At 41.4% G+C, this 20,113-nt stretch overlaps 1 protein-coding gene across 4 annotated transcripts; it reads right to left on the reverse strand.

Moving 5' to 3' along the window:
• Nucleotides 1-1,812: 1,812 nt before the first annotated feature.
• On the reverse strand, nucleotides 1,813-19,386 carry slitrk4 (SLIT and NTRK-like family, member 4). Of its 4 annotated transcripts, XM_044040490.1 has the most exons (6): nucleotides 18,254-19,386; nucleotides 14,923-17,458; nucleotides 4,461-4,686; nucleotides 3,312-3,434; nucleotides 2,644-2,691; nucleotides 1,813-2,558 (listed from the first exon to the last, which is right to left on the reverse strand). In XM_044040490.1, the coding sequence occupies exons 2-3, from the start codon at nucleotides 17,414-17,416 to the stop codon at nucleotides 4,673-4,675; spliced, it is 2,508 nt and encodes an 835-aa protein (XP_043896425.1). In that variant the 5' UTR covers nucleotides 17,417-17,458; nucleotides 18,254-19,386; the 3' UTR covers nucleotides 1,813-2,558; nucleotides 2,644-2,691; nucleotides 3,312-3,434; nucleotides 4,461-4,672. The 4 variants fall into 4 exon arrangements, with proteins under 4 accessions (XP_043896425.1, XP_043896426.1, XP_043896424.1 ...); XM_044040491.1 differs by lacking the exon at nucleotides 3,312-3,434; XM_044040489.1 differs by having other exon boundaries at nucleotides 2,644-3,434.
• Nucleotides 19,387-20,113: the final 727 nt, after the last annotated feature.

The raw sequence follows: 20,113 nt of genomic DNA on the forward strand, positions 1-20,113 counted from the left end.
CACAGGACACGTTTAACCTTCACAAACTGAGCTTGACTGCTTTCCGTCCCACTCAATCCTCTTATTGTCTTCAAATAAGTATTTTATGTCAAAATCCAACATGCAAAATTCTGCCGAGAAATACAAACCCGTTTCTTACATTCTCATGATTGCAAAACAAACACACAGTGCAATTAACCAAACATACTTATTTTGAACTACTGCCAATAAACACTCCCAAACTGTGACTGGTTGTCACATTTCATATTACAGCCACACTAGTGGGTGCAATTATGTTGATATCAAGCAACTGGCCTGGCATCCCGCTGATTTCGCACCGGTAATTGCTGCAACACACAAAACATTGAGGTGAGAAGATTTTGTCACTTTCATGGGTTTGAATACAGTGTCAGTTGTTGGTCTTTGAAACAGGGGAAGCTCATCTCGGGCCCAGTTATTTAAAAACTGAAATGCTATAATGCTATAGTGTTTTTATTTACAGTTTATATGTACACATATAAATGGGCTATATCACCGAGCAAATGACACACAGCAACCAGCTAATTGTCGACAGACTTCCCTCGCAACATCCACACAGGCAGAAAAGGCTCCGCTGTCGTGTATGTTTCTGCAACGCTGTCAATCAAAAACTGGTTCTGCCTTTCAGACACTTCCTCCAAACATTATCCACCCCTTGATCCACTGTCATGGAAGCTGAGCTTCCCTGGAAGTGGCGATTTTGACGCATTTGTCCAATCAGTGTAGAGCTCACAGCAGTGAAAAAATCATATTCATTGCCCTCTCATAGAGAACAGTTGAGCTTAATGTGTTTTTTTACGGAAATAAACACCTGATTCTGAGCGAACTAGTGACACTTCCTAATTGTGTTTAGTATTGAATGTATATGCAACACAGTACATAACGGGCCTGTTGGAAGTCGAAGGGGAGCAAATCCCATTGATTCACACTGATGTTTTTAACACAAGGGGCATTGATGAGAAATATTCTAGAAGTGGTATTCATATCAAATTTATCTTAAAGAAAAAAAACAAACAAAAAAAGTTAGACATGGTTTTTAAAATACAGGTTTTCATATTCAAATCTGTAGGGACAAAGTGTCTTTGGAAGTGAATTACTTTGTCCTACAGTACCTTGTAAAAATGTGTTTTGATTTTGAGTAATTCATATTAAAATAAATAGTGTGACAATGATCGCCAGTCTTACATTAAACCTTTAAAGTAACCTTTCCCTGTGTCCAATTTGTTTGGAAAATTGTTAAGAAGCCAACTATAGCGCTTGGACCCAAACGCACGAGACAGGAGACACGACAAACGATTTGAGAGTCTTTATTTATCTCTTGATATGGGAGGCAACAAACTAGACTCCAGGAGCATAAACAACGCACTGGCAGAAGGCAAAGGAACTGGGGGAACTATATAGGGGAGAGGGAATCAAGGGCAGGTGAGAGTGATTACTTCACCAGGTGAAGTGCATGAGGGAATTAGGGGAGATGTGTCAAAACAACTGAGGAAACTGCGAGACAGGAAGACATGACATTTACCAAAATAAAAGGGGAAGTGAAAATCAAACCCACACCGAAAGTGACAAGAACTTAACGTGACTAAGCTAAACTAACAAGATAACTAAACTAAGCAGAACAAAAACACTGACAAACTTGACGCTTTGTGTCAAAAATGTCCTGCTAACTTCATTCAACCCCAGATGAAGCCTGTTTAGAAAATTCTACTCAAAGTACCACTATTTTGATACATTTTTACTTACTTTTACTTTACTTTTACAGTACAAGTAAAAGTCCTGGTCTAAAAAGTTAAGTTAAAGTAAAAAAGTAGCTTGTTTAAAATGTACTCAGAGTAAAAGTTACTTAATTTTTAACAAGATTCTTTCTCGTGTCATGCCAAAAAGGAAAAGGGGACACACATCTGACAGGAATTGTTTTTAATTAATTAAAGGCAAACTTTTACAAATAAAAGTACTGACAAAATAAAATATGTAAACACATAATGTATCAGTCAAAATGGTTCAAAGGTCACGAATGCTTCATTCATCTCACCTTAATTTGTGCCAGTTTACCTAAGAAATGTTTTATTTTTTATAGTAACTCAGTAACTGATGTGATTTCAAATGTAGTGAAGTACAGTACTTCCAAAAAAAAAACATACTTAAGTAAAATTACACATTTTAAAAATTCACAATATACCTACTCAATTACAGTAATGGGAGTAAATGTAATTCATTACTTCCCACCTCTGATTAATGGTTAAACTTAATGGTCTGCCTGCCACACTTCCACTGCACAAATCGATGCTTCACCCACGGCACCAGTAATGTGACATTTTAACTGTATGAAAACTCAACAGGGATGGAACCAACAAACACACACAATGCTGCAGACACGATGTAACCCACTCCTCGCGATCCGTCATCACAGCAATTAGGCAACACACATGCAATGTCAGCTTGACCTTTACTTTGTATCAGGATGCATGTTGACATTGATCTCCGTCTTGTCTCCGTCTGCTCGATAACAAAACAGCACGGATCCATATTACACCTCGCCGCTTTGGAAGAAAAAAATGTAATCAATATCTTGTGAGGGTGTTGATAATTGTTTTCTGACGTCATCTTTAATGCATTTACACTTACACTGCATTATTCCTGGATGCCAAGGTGGATTACTTAACCATGTCAATGCTGTTGTTGGAAGTGAAAAATAAAGAAAAATCATCATTAGAAATAACTAAGCAAAACTGATTAAGAGGATGAAGATCCAGGATCAAGGATAAGCAGAATAGTAATAGCAGTCTAGTGAATGTCAGAATGTGATGTATATAGAGGAAAATGAATATTATAATAAAATAAATATATAATATCATGTCGCGTCAAACCCTGAAGGACTACGTGATGTAAATGGCATTGATCATGTGCTTGCATGCAGACTGTATTTACACAGAGGATTAAAGCCTTTGGGAGCAACATCACAGCCTAAAGATCCGCAGCTGACGCCGCAACTGGAGCTGAGCCATGATGGCATTTGTTTTGAACGTCTCGTCTAGGTTTGGCTTTTACTATTTGTAATTTAGATTATGCTAAATCAACAAACCGTAATTACATTCAAAGCAGAAATAAAATAGGTCTAAGCCTCACACGCAAAACTAAAGAGTTGAAAGATGGAAAACATCTCCAAAGAGCCAAGTAGAACTGAAGAAGGTGGGTTCACAGTGTGCACACTCACATGCACACACACTAATAACCACTTTATTAGATAAACCTGTTCAGCTTGGGCAAAATTGCCTGCTGAAGTTCGAACTGACCTCTTTCTTTGTGACACGTGGGGTCCACACAAGCTACATTTTCCTGGGGAGCAAAGACTTCACACCAGAATGCACTGACAAGCCGATGCACAGTGGTTTTTGTCACCTCACCCTTTCTTTGACCTAATAAAGTGACCCACAAACACCCAAGCCAATCAGACACCCTGACCTCCATTGCTCTCTATACACTACACACCTTCACATATCAACTGTGAAATCTAACAATATAACAGTCTACACAGGTCTATACTGTATTTTTAGACTGGTTTGTTAAAACACATTGACTAGAACTACCAACGAGTATCTGCACCCTCCAAGAGAAACAGTTGGTTGATGATCACAATGGTACCTTTAAAATATAATATAAGGTTATGCTGTATATGAAGGAAACGGGACACCGGAGCTTCAGCTCTTCAGTCAGGTGTCATTAAGTGGATAAAAATAGCTTTCACTTGGTGCCTTGATTTACTTTAAAGTGCTTCTGTAATTGGCAAAGTGTGAGATCCAGGGGAGAGACCTTTAATTCTCCCATAGCCTTTCAAAGATTTCCACCAATGCTTTTGACCGTTTAATGATGCAGGCGTTCGTTAAGATTTCCAGCCACATCGCGGTCATGATCATCACCAGAAAACATCATATTTGTAAGACCACAGTGGGAGATGGGTACGGCAAGATAAGACGTTCCTGTATTGAGCTTTTGCAGAGCATGTGTGGGTTAAATTTAGCCCTTCAGGACAGCGTTGTCCTCCATTGTTGTTTGATTTTGCTGTTCTGCCACTTCAGGTCAATGACACCAATGCTCAGCGAACACAGTTGGACCTTTCTCAATCCAGCCACATATTGTGTATATACAGTAGCCTATTCGGTATATAGAACCACATACTGAAATGACAGAAATCTGATTTGAAAATTGGAATTGACAATTGGATTTGTATGGAAGAGTATTAGTGCCACATGTAAAAATACTTTTTTAAAGAAGTAACAAAAAAAAAAATAGAACAGCACATGCTGTTTTATTTATTTATTTATTTTTTACACGTAGCCCTAATGAGCTTCCGAGAAAAATAGTTATCTGAACCAAAAACGAACAAAAACTTTCTAGATAAATGGAAACAACAATGAACAAACATTTCTATATCATCAACTTACTCATCTGTTGCGTAGTCACATTCTCTCGTAGCTTCAGTCAGTACATATACATGGTTGAGCAGAAAAAGGAAGGATTAGGCCTCAAATCCAGGCCTCTTCTTGGTTCTGGTGTGGCCTGATGGTTGTGGAGTCAAGTCCTGCCCTTCTGCCCATGAGCAAGAGGTCAGGCGTTCAACATGAAGCTTCTTTTTAATTGTGTCTGCAGTTTTTCATCAGTTTTCCTGTTCTTGAAACACACCACAATGATATTACACAGTCAATTTCCAACACATTTAAAATGGGTCACTGCAGAGTACGGTTAACAAAGTTATTTTATATTCTCCTATTACTAGTTTGTAACTTTTAAATCTAAACAAATAACGGCTACATGGAAAATGGATGTCTGTGTAAAAATGTCTTCTAGTAAAAATGAAATTCAGATCTGTATCAAATCATATATGTTTCTTTCTGTGAGAGAATATTTATAAGCCTGTCAGGAGTGTAACTGTCGGCTAATGAAACATTAAACCTCCTGCTAAAGCCAAATCCAAATAAACACTGTGTGTCCGCTAAATCTGTAGTGTCAGGAGTCTTTGAGCTGCCATCAGCCGAGTCCACATTATTACTAAAGCTGGCCCTGCTGCATGTCCTTCAGGGGCCAATTCATTAGTTAGCTGGAAAGCCCAATCAATCACAATGCATCACGGAGGACTCGGGATCATAATGCAGCTCAGGTGCGGGAAAAAAAAGGGAAAAGACAGGCAAATGAGACGATGAATGGATGGAGAGAAAGGCAGACGAGATGGATTGGCAGGTGGGGAGAAAGGAAAAAGGGATGATGGCTGCTCTAAACCCCAGGCGGCTTAAGGTGGTATCCCAAGAGAGGCTTTGTGTCATTAGGGATCACCTCTTTGTCACAAAGTTCTGGAGAAGACTGTCTTTTCCTCATTTTAAACACATAATGAACATCATTGGTTCCTGGACATAAGAGGAGGACTTCTTCCAGAGAGCAGTCACGAGGCATTGAGTGGGTGAGAACAAATGGAAACTCTTCCATGACCTGGTTACAGACTCAATCATATTACATATCACATTGATACATTTTTATTTTTCCATTTGATATAAGACAGTTAGACACTGATCTAATACATTTCTTCGGGGTAGAGAGTCAAAGAGTTTCACGTTCCATGGTGAAATGTAAGCTATTGATTAGCGATGTGAAAATAGCTACAGGAAGGCCTCTGCTGTGTTCCACTGGGAGCGGATGAAACACACAGACACACTAATTCTGGCACTGAGGACACTCACAGACATAAAGCATTCCTTAGCTTCATACCCTAATCTTAATCTTAAAACCCTAATCAGGTTTGCTATTCTTTTAAGGACATCCACTAACTTCAGCCCAAACAAGCCGTTATACCTAACCTTAACCATATCCAGTTAATGCCTAACCCTAACCTTATCATAACCACATTTCAAATCTGTGCCCTAGAATTAACCAGCTCAGAAATGAAGTTGTGCCTCATTAGGACCAGGTTTTTTTTTGTCCCCATGAGTACGACTGGTCCTGACAAGGTCAGTGTTTACACTAGAAAAAGGTCCTATAGAGGTAACAGATACAGGCACTCCATACACCAAGCATGTAACCTCTATAGGACCCAGGTCTAAGGTTCTAAGCATGTCTCCTGTGCTTGTTTGCAATTGTTCCCTTGGCTCCATTGATCCATCGCAGATCAATGTAATAACATAGAAACAGGTGAAGGTTTGCATTGCAAGGAAACAGCAGTGCATTCACCACACATCCTGTGCTTGGATATGTTACACATGGAGCTGCCTCCAACTCCAAAGCATGGAATTGTTTCACAAAGATTCTTCAGGACTTTTTCAAGCTGTTCAACCGCTCAGTTTTGTTGGTTTTACACAACAATAATTCAAAGCTTCTTATGGTGTAAAGTAGTCGAGTGCGGTTAGACCTCAAGGATAATTTGCAGCTAACATTTTCCTTGAGTAATTCCATCGAGTGAGGTCCGCTGAGTGTTATTGGAGGCAACAGCTGTGAAACACATTGCAGAGGAGGTTTTCATAGAGTGCGTGTGCATTTCTAAATTGTCAAAGCTCGTTATCTTGGTGGAACAATTAGTGAGAGTACCTTGCACTTCATGGAATACTCCCGCTACCTTCCACTCTTTCAAAAACTTAAATGATGAATGTTTCATCACACCGTCCAATTTCTTACATCACAAAATTCTGACTCACACAGCTAATATTTTCAACGCTCTGCAGTGCATGAAGGTCAACACAAACAGGAACAATTCAAGTAGGAGAATTAAGAAAAAATAAATAAAAAGAGATGTACATACATTTACATTCATACCCATTAATAATTGTTGTCCTGACAGGAAATGACACTGTGTACACCAAAACTGAAAATGTGATTCTATGTGTGTGTGACCTCTTTTGCACTGTGTATATAAAATATAAATAAATAAATGAAAAAAAAAAAAAAATGTGTGCATGCTGTTTTAAGCAAAAGGCATATTTCAGGTTCAGGCACCAATGCAAGACATGGGATGCCAGAGAAAAAAATAAAAAAAATATTTTTTCTGATGTGTTGTGGAAAGATGCCGTGTCTCTCTAGCAGGTTTGCACAACATTTATTAAGTTTCTTGCCTGCAGGGGCTGATGAAACATGTGAGCATTAAATGATCCAAATCAAACATCTTAAACACTTGTTGACTCCCCAAGGCTCCGAAAGCCTTGAACAGAAAGATGACAATGGGTTCCAGTGCTCGCGGATGTCACGATATGTGTGAAAATGGCAGGCAAGGAGCTATGGCTTCAGCTGGATTTGTCCACGCCTAATGAGGCAGCTGTTGGGGAGGCGAGGCTTTGTCTGCTCCTCATTGGGGATGCGTCGAGTAATTTGTGATAACTGGGGAGATGCCATCCTCTTTCATGCCCCCCAAATGGCCGTCTGCGGCGGATGCCAAAAATTGCTCCAGCACCATTCCTTAGTGCATTGTTGGCATTCAGAAGGCACGGATTAGCGCCGCTACAAGTCTGGCACCGCGGCTTAAAACGTCATCAAGGGTGAGAATAAAAAAAGAATGACACAGTATTTAAAACAAACGCTACATAAAAATAAACAAGAGGGGAGACATCAATGGTTTGTCAGGAGACATTCAGTGCCTATTTTAATGGGACTTGAGCATTGAAGTATATTACATTACTTCCTGCTGGATCTACCAGTGAGTCTAGTGGTAAGGCCAACACAGTTATATTTTGGAGGACCATTTTCTCAACCATCTATATAGGTGAGCGACTGTGTTATTGTAGATGAGAACATTGAATCATGGCGTTAGAGCCTATGTTCTTCCTCTAATTCTTTACAACAGTTTTTTTGCTTATTAAACTAAGCAAAGACCATTCCAACAAGTTTTCCATCAAATTCACCGACTTTTCAAGGACTTTCAAGGACCAATTCAATCAAATTCAGGGATGGAATATACTGACACAGCTTAAGATTGGAAGGGTAACTTGTAAAAGCCACTAAAGGAATACTTCACCAATTTGCATTTAGCTATGTATTACTAGAATCGGGTTAGTATTTTTGAAAAATTTTGCTTCCGAACCCCAGATTCCCGAGTCGAGGAATATCTTCATTCCTCTTTTGTTACACGGCCACCAGTGACATTTGGTCACTTGGTCCGAGGCTTAGAACTGCAATGCTAATTACGCACTTTTTAGACCCACTCATAGGGGGACGGGACCTCATTCCCAGAATGAAAAACAGTGTCCGCCATCTTCGCTAACAGTTCCGCTAACAGGGCCAAGTGTCACTGGTGGCCACGCAACAAAGAAAAGAGTGAAGATATTTCTCAACTCAGGGGAAACTGAGGTTGGGAAGCACAATTTTTCAAGAATACAACCCCTTTTCTAATAATACAAAGCTAAATGCAAAGCGGTGATTGCAAAGCGGCCAAGTGATTGTTCTTGGGATCTTGGGCAAGTCAAGTCTTTGTAATTTTCTTTGGTGAGCCAGAGGTCTCGGAATTTGCATTTCCAAGGCATCACGTAATTTCCTCTCTCTTGCTTCACGTTACTCGCTCATTCTTCTGCATGGAATCTCACATCGATGGCAGGGAGAGATGGTGTACAGTGTCCACAACACCGCTTGTAATTACAACTGGAAGTTTATTCTGTGTACACCTAGTACAGCAATGCAAGGCACAGGAAACTGTTGGTGGCGTCGTAACAAACTTCTCTCTAGCCCAAAATTCAAGAACCTTCAATGACCCATGTCCATTTCATGTACAAGGGCCTTGAGAATTTTTTTTAAATTCACAAAAACTCAAGGATTTCAAGGACCCATGGGAACCCTGTGTTATGCAACAGTTTCAACAGTTTCTTTTTTAGCACTGTCGTTTGAAGATGCGGTCCAAAATGAGCCAGTTTAAATCATCTCATAGATTAAGACCCGTTAAGTTGTGGTATTAACTGCCAGTCCTATCCAATCACAAGTGCACAGTGCTAAGTCAAGGTACCTAAATGTTTCCTGGATGCAATTTTGGAGGTGGCTTTGCTCATATCCGTCCCCAGTAAGCATTAAAGACCACTTCCTGATGTCTTTTGTCCTGCTGTATCTTCACAGCAGGACTTTTCAGACCCATTTCACACTGGCTGCATGGGTAGGTTATGTCTGCGGGGTGTGTGTGTGTGTGTGTGTGGGGGGGTCAAGCCGAGGAATGTTTCACAACTACTGCGTTGGACCATCGTGCATGACAAGACTCCACGTCCATGTAATTAGCCCCCAGTTTGCAAATGAACCCCGGTGCCATCACTGACATGAATAGACTGCAGACCTGATTGTTTTCAGGTCAGTGAGCTTTATCTACAGACAGCAGAGAAGTTCATCAAGCTGTTGTCGGTGCTCGACTTTAGTTCACCAAACGTGTTTGTGAGGTGTTGTAGGAAGGAGAGAGGAGGAGGAGGTGGAAATGTAAGAACAAAGATGTTAGCCGATGGATGACATCACTGACAGAATATTCTATATTTGCAAATTATTAGGAACACCTACTTTGTTATCCAACAAACAAAGCCTCTTTGTTCATGTGTTAGATGAAAGCAAGACCCTATCCAGTACTCATGTATAGGCATGCATCGATACCACTATCATACAAGTACTCCGATACTGCTGCACCCGGAATGTCAACAGTTTGAAAATACTTAAGATAAGCAATGGAGAAGAAAGTGCAGCAGACTGCTAGACTGTCGAGACAGGGAGGAGAAACGTAGCTCAAACACAAGTTGTTTGATAAATAATCAAAAGAACCAACACAACAGGATTAGCAACTAAATATTCAGTATATTAATATTCAAATCTATCTGTTCCTAAATGTTTGCTCACACAAATATTTGGTGTTCTATTCCACGATGTTATAGCTCAATGTAAATACCTGTAGCGATCAAATAACATTTCCTTTTCATGCCCAATTTTAATTTTGTTTTCACGCTGAAATTGTTTAATTACTCAGTATCAGCAAGTACTGAAATTTAAGCAATCATACTTGTAGTCAGTCACAAAAAAAAATTGTATTTCACAATGGAAATAAATGACATCTCCACAGAAGAAGCGTTTAAAAATGTAAGCAATGATTCCTGGTTCCCAACCTTTGCAAAAAATTTAAAATAATATGGTTTATGACGTTAAATCACTTTGTCTAAAGTGACACATTATTAGATGCATTATTCTCTTAGTGAAACGGAATGAAGCGTTTTATAGAGGAAGAAATGACGTGCAATAAAACAAAATAAAAAGACACTTACGGGTGAAAAAGCTAATGTGAATGAGAGTGAATGCAGCTGTTACAGATAATGTGGATAGGAATAGACAGTACCTTTCCACAGCTTATTATTATTAAGTTATTGTAATTCTTTCCTCGATTTGAAATTTTTTTTTCATCTCTATTGAAACTTTCGTGCTGCCCCCAAGTGCTGTTTGAATATTCAAAACGTCCACATAGAATAAAAGACGTAGTGCATTTGCATTTCAATTCACCCATCAATAAAAAAAAAACCAAAAAAAAACCCTGCAGCTTAATGGCAAACTTAAGGTTTGTATTGGACATAAAAAAAAACATGTTCTTCAAGTTTTTAATGATGCATACAAATATATCATCACTGGTATTTCATTTCATGTGATTTGTCTCTCCACATTTGCTTATTTCTTACTCAAGTGCCACAGTCGCTGCCTGTTCCTGCCTTGCTCTGATGACTCACTTTTGCAAATAATGATTAACATTATCATTACCATCCAAAGCCTGTCCTCATTTCTCTCTAATTAATTATCAAAGAAAACTAACATTGAGTTATTGAAACATAGATTTCTCTTCCCTCCTTTTGAACACAAATGCCTAAAATGAGAAAAAAGAAGAAGAGACCTGCTGCTTTCCAGTCACCAGTCCACTCTCTGTGCTGTGTTCTTAGCGCACACTGCCCCTTGTGGCCACTTTCATTTTTGAAGCATGCCATCCTCTGCCACCAGCAGGACTTTCCAAACTGTCCCAATCGAAAACTCAACCACCCGAGTAAACTAGATAAACATTTCATGAGGCAATGCCACCACAGAATGTACTCAGGGATGAGCTTTACATTTCAACTTTCTCCACAGCAGGTGGGGTAATAACAGCAGAGGGGAGAAGTTGAGGGGTGCAAACCCCAACCACAGAGCTCTTGGTGTGGTGTGTTAAGCTACAGTGAAAGTCAACTGTTCCTCCATTTTTTGGGGAGGACTACAGTGGCCTCCTGAAGGGCCCTCAGGAGCTTCCAGGAACAGAGCCCTGCTCAGGAGCCAAGACAATGCAGTAAAATGTTGGAATGAACTGACACTTCTCCAGCCAATTTTAGAGGGGGATTTTAAAAAACCTATCCAAATTATCCTTCCGCTCTATTAAAGAGGGTATGAGATGGGTGAAGATGGGGAAGAGAGCAGGGAAGAGAGAGAGAGAGAGAGTTTGAAGGGGGTGGACATATCAGATTCACCCAACAACACCCCAACCCCCACATGCGTCCTTTTTTAGTTCATAACTGCCACGAGTATTCATAATTAATGAGGACAATTCTCTGGCGTGTGGATGAGTCATACTTTCTGCTACTTGGTTTCCCAAAAGCCCCAAAAGGTTGGATTAACACAGGGAGGAGGGAATCTGAATTTTTCCCCCCTAAATGGAACAGACATGAATGTTTGAAAGAGGCCTAAAAACTAATCGTAACACACGCAAATGAAAAAAGCTGGAAGGAAAGATAGAAATAAAGGACGTTTAGTATGTAAAAACAATACATTGCATCTTTGACGTTCCGATTTTAAACAGCTTTCAGTGATTGAACAAAACAAATCGGCACAAAACCCAGTTTAAACAGAGCTTCTAATGTTTGCTTCACATTTCAAATAAATTAAAGGTTCAGTGTGTAGGCTTTTTTGGCATCTAACGGTGAAGCTGTACAACACAATTTTACAGTTTACATAGTTACATGTGCAAGCTTCAGTTGCTCTTGTTTGAATATTTGGATGTGACGGACACATTTCAATGACGCAAGGCTGTGAAAGCAAAACACCACTGAGATTCCCTGCTGTTGTGTCATAAATGGACAATTTGTGTGTCTGTGGGAGTGACGTGAGTTACCACATGAACCAGCAACCATGGGTAACATGAAAAAAAAAACCTTTGCATCTGGTGTGAATGCACCACAACAGTTTGTCCCCTCTAGGCCACTGTAGAAAACACGGCGGCGCAACATACTGAGAACCCACTCACTCTCAAATTAGATAGAATGGGCTAATAAGGTAATGAAAGCACAATGATTTTTCATTTCACATGATTATGCAATCATTAAAACACAATCCGGAATGTTATATCTAATATCCGCCAACAGCCCTAAGCCTACGCACTGGACCTTTAAAAACAGACCAACTTAGCGAGCGGCAACACTAATGATGTGGTTTTTACCACAGTGGGACAAGCACCAAATGGTTTCATTGCATTAAGCACAACAAGCAGCAGTTTCCTAGCTTCCACAGCCAGTTCCCTTAAAACTAAACAGACTCGGCAAACACATAATATGCTTGAAGGGCAGCCAGTTTCTGTACAAGCACAAAACAACTGCCGCACCCTGTCACTCGCGCGGTCGGACAGTGTGACTCGATCTGTGAAAAGGTGGGAATTATAAGTAGATTTGACGCTTTCAGCCGAAGGGTCGTCACTTCCCCTTCAAGTGAAGCATCACTGGAACCAGCTCCAACCAAAGAAAATAAAAATAAAAAATAAGGGGACACTGTGCAAATAGGTGCTGATTTTAATACCTTGGTTTAAACATGATTATACAAGAGAAAATTAACCAATATACAGGAGATTTATGACTGATAGAAAATTGTATTTATTATACTTTCCAAGATACATTCTATTCATTTGTAATGTAAAACACTAATCATTTTAACTTAACAATGCTTTTTTTTTTTTTAAATAATGACCGGATAGAGTTAAGTTGATAAGAGAATTTGGGAACAGAACCTGTCCTGACAATAGAACCTCAAACTAAATAAATAAAACAAAAATAATTCGAAGCCATCAAGACGGAGCATTTTTTTTTTTTCTTTTTACTAATATTGCACATGGTGGATTCATGATTCTTTCCAAATCGGACAATTTAGAGCCTTTAATGCCCCCTCCCCCTCCCGCCCCCATCAATTCCTCAGAATCATATCAAGTTTAATGCACATTTATTTTGGTTGCATAATGTTAATAAGAAACCTCTAACAAGATACTGGGGGAGATATAAGAATAAGGAAACCGCTTGAAACGTCACAGACTATCAGGCCTTGGTTTGTAGTGCGACACATTTAGAAAGGAAACACCACAGATCACATGTTACAACCCTCGTCCACTGGGCTGAGAGAAAACAAAAACCTCGACAGTCACTTCGGGTGGCCTGAATTAGCTCTGATGCATCATTTGTATCAAGTCCATTCCACTCTTTGTGTATTATTCTTTTCAAATAATACCAATAACTCTTTAAATAATCCTGCATAGAAAAATAAATGAACTATGTTTTTAAATTTCTGTTTCTTTACTACGAATTGAGAGCTGACAAGGGGAGGCAGATCACCTATTGAATTACATCAGTGGTTTGCTTTGACAATTCTGGCTTGTAGTCGCTTGATGATTATGCTCCATCATACAGTATGTATGTGTGTGTGTGTGCGTGTGTGTAGATGTTTGTCCTCGTAATTTACAAACCAGTCCCACACATACAAATAATGTAAGACTTACAAAATAAATTCCAGGTTACGCTTACATGGCAAGCAGCTTTGTACTTTTTTTTTTTATCCTTGGGTTTTTCATTTTTCTGAAACAACGTCCTCTGACAGTGTATGTGCCATTAGATGTCACCCAAAAATGAACAGTAACTGTAAGTAGCAATTTTTGAAGAGAAACACCATTCAGAAGACACTATATTTAACATGGCTCTTTACACAAAGAAAACAAGTCACAAAATCATTCCCAAAAGGAGTTTTGCAGTGCCTCCAATTCCCACGAATGGTTGAACGGGAGCCGTTTAGCCTCTCGGCAATGAGCAGGTGTACAGCTACTGGTGTGTATTCCAGGCAGCCGACTCCAGAGAGCATCCCCAAGAACAAACATGTATCCCCGCAAATCAAAAGAGCAAAAGTAGCATCCACTGAGTCATTGATTGTTAATCTTATCCCAGAAGTGGTGATTTTGGATACGTTCCAGAGCAAAAGAACAACACACAATGCTGCCTCCTTTTCTTTCCTTCTTTCTCTCTTACTTTTAAACGAGGGCTGAAGTCAGTGCGGTATATATTCTCGAGCACTGTTTTCAATACCCTTTGATTTGGTTGGAAAAACAAAAGGAGGAGAAAAAGAACAACAAAAAAAATATACATAAGAAGGTAATTACCCTTTTCATAGCAGCAAAAAAATGTTTATGACTGTCTGGTAGCTTTTTTTATGGTGTCCTGTGGTATGTATGTGGGATTCATACATGTCGTGGCATGGATAATCCGAAAGGTCTTATACAGTGGAATACATCCATGCTGATTCTAGTAATAGCTTTGTAGTGTGGAGCCATTTTGTCCATCTCTGCATTGGTCATTAAGGATTTCCAGAAGGCACTTTTTTTGCTGTGTGTGTGTGTGTGTGTGTGCAGAGAGAGGGAAATGAGAGAGGGGGGGGGTTCAAAGATACGTGTGTGGCTTGAGACAGAGAAAGAACGAGAGAAAGGCAGGTGTGCATGGCTGTCTGTCTGCCTGTAGGTCTGCGTGTCTGAATTCTTTGTGTATGTGTAATCAATGCACTAAAGCAAACACAAGGAACCCTACATTTTACTGAGTGCAGTCTGCTCCTCAAGCACCTGCAGGTAATCAGGCGTTCCTTGGAGCTTGGCTTTCAGTTCATAATACTCACTTTTTCTCTGCTCCACCACAATCTTACTGTGGTTCCCACCAATCAGAGATGACTTCTTCATCTTTTTATCCAGTGTTTTTTCGGGGTAGCGGATTTCGTACCCGCCCATCCCTATACTGTTGAAATCCCTTTTGCTGTCCAAGAAGTTCTGAATGAACATGCTAGATTCTCGGTTGGGGAGGAACTCCTCAAGTTCGTCGATGGTGCTGAGGCGTTTGTTGCGCTCCAGGGTGGAAAGAGCCTCTTTATCCTTGTCGCTGCTGTTCCGGAAGATGATCTTCTGTCTCTGTGAGTCGGCAAACTTGAACCCGGCGTCCATGTCGGAGGAGCGTCCGATTCCGCAGGTGTGGCTCTTGCCAATGTGCTCAATAGTCTGGGGGATGAACGTCTCCCCTCCCAGGTCATCTCCTGGGATAGAACCTTTTTTGCCAGATTTATGGTTGTGTCTGCGGAGTTGCAATGACATCGAGCCACATTCCTGATTCCCTAGCCCCTCCTGCCTGCCCACTGGTTTTTTATTCCGTCTCAGAACAAAGACTAAAAGGCAGAAGGCCACAAACACAGTCAGTATTAGCACTACAAGGATGCTCAGGATCATAATTGAGAGAGGCACAGGTCCTCCTGGTGGTGCTTTGCCAACCCCAGCAGGCGACAGTGAGGTCAAAACAGGGGTGGCGCTAGTGAGAATTAATGGTGGCCTTGCAATGAGCTTAGGGCATAAGATCTCATTTTTCAAGAGACGCAGCTCAATGTTGGCGAACTGCACAGGGGAGGCACATTTCACCTCTTTAGCAGCCACTCCATCACTTAGCTTTTCTAGCCAGAGTTTGAGGGCGACCAGATCACACGAACACTCCCATGGGTTCCCCTCCAGGTCTATCTGGGTCAATGATTGCAGCTGGTCCAGGACACCGCTCACTGGTAGGGTCATGAAGTGATTGTTTTTCAGATTCAGTCGGGCTAAAGATACACCCGCAAATACGTAGGCGGGGAGACTCCTCAAAACATTGTTGTTGAGATACAGGAGTTGCAGATTCGGCATGGAGTCAAATGTGCCGGCTAAGATTTCTTTTATGGCATTGTATTCCAAATACAGGTACTGTAGGTTCGTGAGGCCCAAAAACATCTCGGGATGTAACTGTTCGAGCTGGTTTCCATTCAAATACAGTCTCCTTAAGTTAGTGAAGTTAGCGAACACACCTTTCTGGACCGTGGCAATTTGGTTACTGCCAAGGTGTAACAAATCTAAGCCCTCAAACCCTTGGAAATCAATCGGACTTATGTCACGTATGTAATTCCCACTTAGATGAAGTTTCTTGGCGTTCGGGGGTCTGGGAATGAGTTCAGCCAGAGTTTTAATGTTCCTCTCTTGACAGCTGACACTAATGCCAAAGTCAGACGGGTGGGCTTTACAACTGCAGGGCTGTGGACACAATGGAGGGGTCCGTGTCTGAAAGGAAACAATCTGACTATTTCTTCCAAAGGGGGGCAAACCAGCCACAATGCCGTTTCCGTAAATCTTGGATGAGTCTGTGGTTTTTGGCGCTTTTGTGGCCATGGGCACCATCGTAGTTGGGGACATTTTGGAAGGTGACTGTCCATTATCCGGTGGCGGCATTCTTACATCAAAGTCACTTCCTGTTCCCATGGGACAAAGCTCCTGTTTGTTGGTTTCTTTCAGGAGCCTCCCGTACAAATCACTTGGTGTTTCACATATGGCCTCACCAATAAAAATATTATAGGGCATGTTTTCAAGCCACGCCTTGAGGGGCGCTAAATCACAGGTACAGTTCCAGGGGTTGTCATCCAGTTGCAGCTCTACGATGCGCCCTATATGCTCCAGAACCCCCAAATAGGGAAGCTTCTGGATCCTGTTCCCCCTTATATCCAGATGTGTGAGAGAGGCGAAGCGAAATATGTTGTCAGGAAGTGCCTGTATGAGATTGTCATTCAGGATCAGCACTTTTAGCCTGTGCAGTTTGTTAAAAGCTCCCTTTTCTATGTATTTTATCAGGTTGTAGTCAGCCTGGAGGTATTCCAAGTTTTCTATCCCTTGGAAAGTGTCCGCACGTAGCACCTTTAACTCATTGTTGTTCAGGTGCAGCTGTTTCAATGCAGCCATTCCCAGGAACGCTCCGCCCTCGATGTTCTGCAGTTTATTGTTCCCCAGCTGCAGGGACACAGCGTGGGTGAAGTTCAGGAACGAGTTCGGATAGAGTACGATTAAGAAGTTGTTCTGGAAGTTGAGGTGGTACAGTGACGACGCCGGTGGGATGAGCTGCGTGGGTCGGTAGACAGTGATCTTCTCGCAGTTGACATAAAGCACATTCTCAACCGACATGCAGGAGCAGGCGCTGCAGGTCTCGGCCATCAAGTCCGAGGCGGATGGGTCTGCCATCGGGGGTCCGTCCGACATGGAGGGGGAGGAGAGGGAGGAGGAGAGGGAGCCGGAGAAACAGGAGGAAAAGGCTGCCAGCAGGAGTACGAGCAGCATCTCGCCGGTTAGAAATCCTCCCCCAGAAAACCATTTAGTAACCTTTGAAGAAAAAAAGGGTGCAGGCACAAGCGTTGAGATACATACAGCAAGCCCAGAGAAGCACATACACGCACGCACACAGAGAGAAAGCAAACCATCAAAATGCATATCTGATATTGATTTGGCTTTCATTTCAATATTAGTCAATACACATATTGCTTTAATGTTTTAATTAAAATCTTGCACAACACAGCAATCTACAAGTACAATGATAGCACTTTTGTGTTGGAATCATTGCAAGCTTTGACTTTGACTCAGTGGTTCAATCACTGGACAAGACAAACATTTGATGCAGATTATTCAGTGTTGCCGGAAAAAAAAAAAAGTACCATATGCTGTATAAATTACTCATGTCCAGCAAGTGCTGCATCTCTGCATCTTATTCTGACAAATCATGAAGCATCGTCTCGGAGAACGTCTAAGGCAGCAGCAGCACGACTCTTATAATCTCCCCCTCAAAGCACATTCAACAGAATCAAAGTCAAGCGGCTGCAGCTTTCTTTTCACATAGGGCTCTCATTTGAACGCAGTATAGCATCCCTAAGCAGGTTATTTAGGAAAGCAAGTGTGAAACCAAAGAGGGGGGAAAAAGGGGAATTGGGACTATGCCCATTCCTGCTGAGAGGAGGTTTGAGCGGCATCCATTTATCATACAGCAGATGCTGCCACATTTCACACCAAATTCACAAAAATCAAATCAAGTAAAAAAACAACAACTAATAATAGTACTACAAACAATAAAATAAAAATCAGTGGTGGAATCTAAATAATAATAATATTTAAAATAAATCTTACCCAAAGCTGAGGTGGTGGTGAATGCGGCTCCCTCTGGAGTCACGGAGCAGGGTTGGTGAGACATGGATGGAGAGGGACGGTCCTTCCAAAGCCGTGGAAGTGGAACGCAGACAGTTCGCGGGGAGGCGCAACAAGAATTCTGCGGCCCCTATATCTCCATGTGTAGGCAACTGTGTAGGAAGCCCCGGCCAAGAAAACTGAAAAGGAGGGATGCGGTGGTGGAGGGGGTGAGGAGGAGGGGGAGAGAGCGAGAGAGGAAGAGAGAGAGAGAGAGAGAGAGATTGGGGCTCCGATATCACCCGATGCGTCTCTTGCTGACAGGCTCCTCTTGCTTAGAAAAATCACCCCTCTGGTCGTTTGGTCCCCAAGGTGGTTGTACTACCTCCATGGGAGAGCATTCATTTGGTTGCAGGGGAGATAGAGAAGGACTGAAAAGGGAGAGAGAGAGAGAGGAAGGGAGGGAGGGAGAGGCAGACAGCTTTTAGAGATCTTGACGGCGCGTCCGGTGACTCCAAGGCGTGAAAAAAGAAGGCGCTTGACGGTAGGTGATGCGGGAAAATAAGTCCATCATTATAGTTTGTTCTTTTTAAAAATAATAATAATAATACGGAGAAACTGGCTGAGTGAGATTAAAAAGGGGTGAGGATGATTAACACTGTGCGTCTGGGCTTCAGCTCCGCTCAGCAACCTCCATCCATCCAAGGAATAAATACTGGTTTGTTTCAAAGCGGAGTTGCGCACCGGGATAATGGCTCAGATGGAAGGAGCGACCAAAAACGCTCCCATCAGTGTGCCATTTTTTCTATCTAAGAAGCATTAATCCAATCAATTATTTTAAGCCCATGGAAAAAACAAACAAACAGTTGTTTCTCTTTACAGTTCAGTTTATCTGCAGATGAAATGGTCAGTCTCCATCGGATGTGAGTGGATTTGAGACGCAAAAAAAAGGCAGAAAAGCACAGAGAGAAACCAGAGAAACAAGTCAGGACAACAGATGGCCGGTGCGTAAAAAAATGAATAATGCAGTTATTCAGCCTTTAATCCGCTGCGGTGGAAGTGAGGAGCTGGAAACTCCGCGCGTTCTCTCCCGCTCCCATCGGTCCATAAATAAATGGTGATCAGAATGGAACTTGTAAAGGAAAGCTGGGATTGTTTTAAGTCCTTGTTCCAAAAAACGCATACGATCCAATTCTGAGTTAGAAGAGAGGAACGCGCGTGTGTCTTTTTTTTCCCCCTCTTTCCTCCACTCCTGTAAAGACAGAGCAGTATCCGTGGAAGGCGCACGAGTGTGTGCTGCTGGCTCCTTCTGCAGCCGCATTCACTGAGCTGAGCAACACACACGACTAACGAAACACAGGAGAATGCAGCGATGGAGAGAGGGAGGGAGGGAGGGAGAGAGAGAGAGAGAGGTGGAGGTTCTTTCATACGCTGAGAAGAAAAAAAGAAAAAAAATACTTCAGACCTTGAAATAGATCTGCAAGTTTACATTTTATTGGTTTTATTTTGTATTCTGTAACTGTTTATCATTATTATTATTATTATTATCATTATTATTATCTTGTAATTATCAAAGGCTATATTCAGATATTTTACATGGAGCTACTATAATTATTATATTATAATGTCATTGTCCTTTCTGTTTATTCACTTATTTATACATCCATCATGTTAAAACCAAGAGCTCAAGGATGAATTAAGATGAAAGCGGATCAAATTTCCCTGTGTGAGAGAGAGGGGTGTATGTGCTCCAAACTGGCCACAGGGCTGCGCCTGTGAGCGGCATTTTAAATAGGAGGGATAGAGAAAATAGAGGATGCAGGAGGAGGAGGAGAGGGAGTTATTATTCAACAGTGCAGCAGT

This window comes from Solea senegalensis, linkage group LG12, assembly GCF_019176455.1.
Source record: "Solea senegalensis isolate Sse05_10M linkage group LG12, IFAPA_SoseM_1, whole genome shotgun sequence".
NCBI classification, from domain to species: Eukaryota; Metazoa; Chordata; class Actinopteri; order Pleuronectiformes; family Soleidae; genus Solea; species Solea senegalensis.

Coding starts and splice junctions, on each gene's coding strand:
- slitrk4 (XM_044040488.1), bottom strand. CDS start 17,416: ATGCTGCTCGTACTCCTGCTGGCAGCCTTTTCCTCCTGTTTCTCCGGC.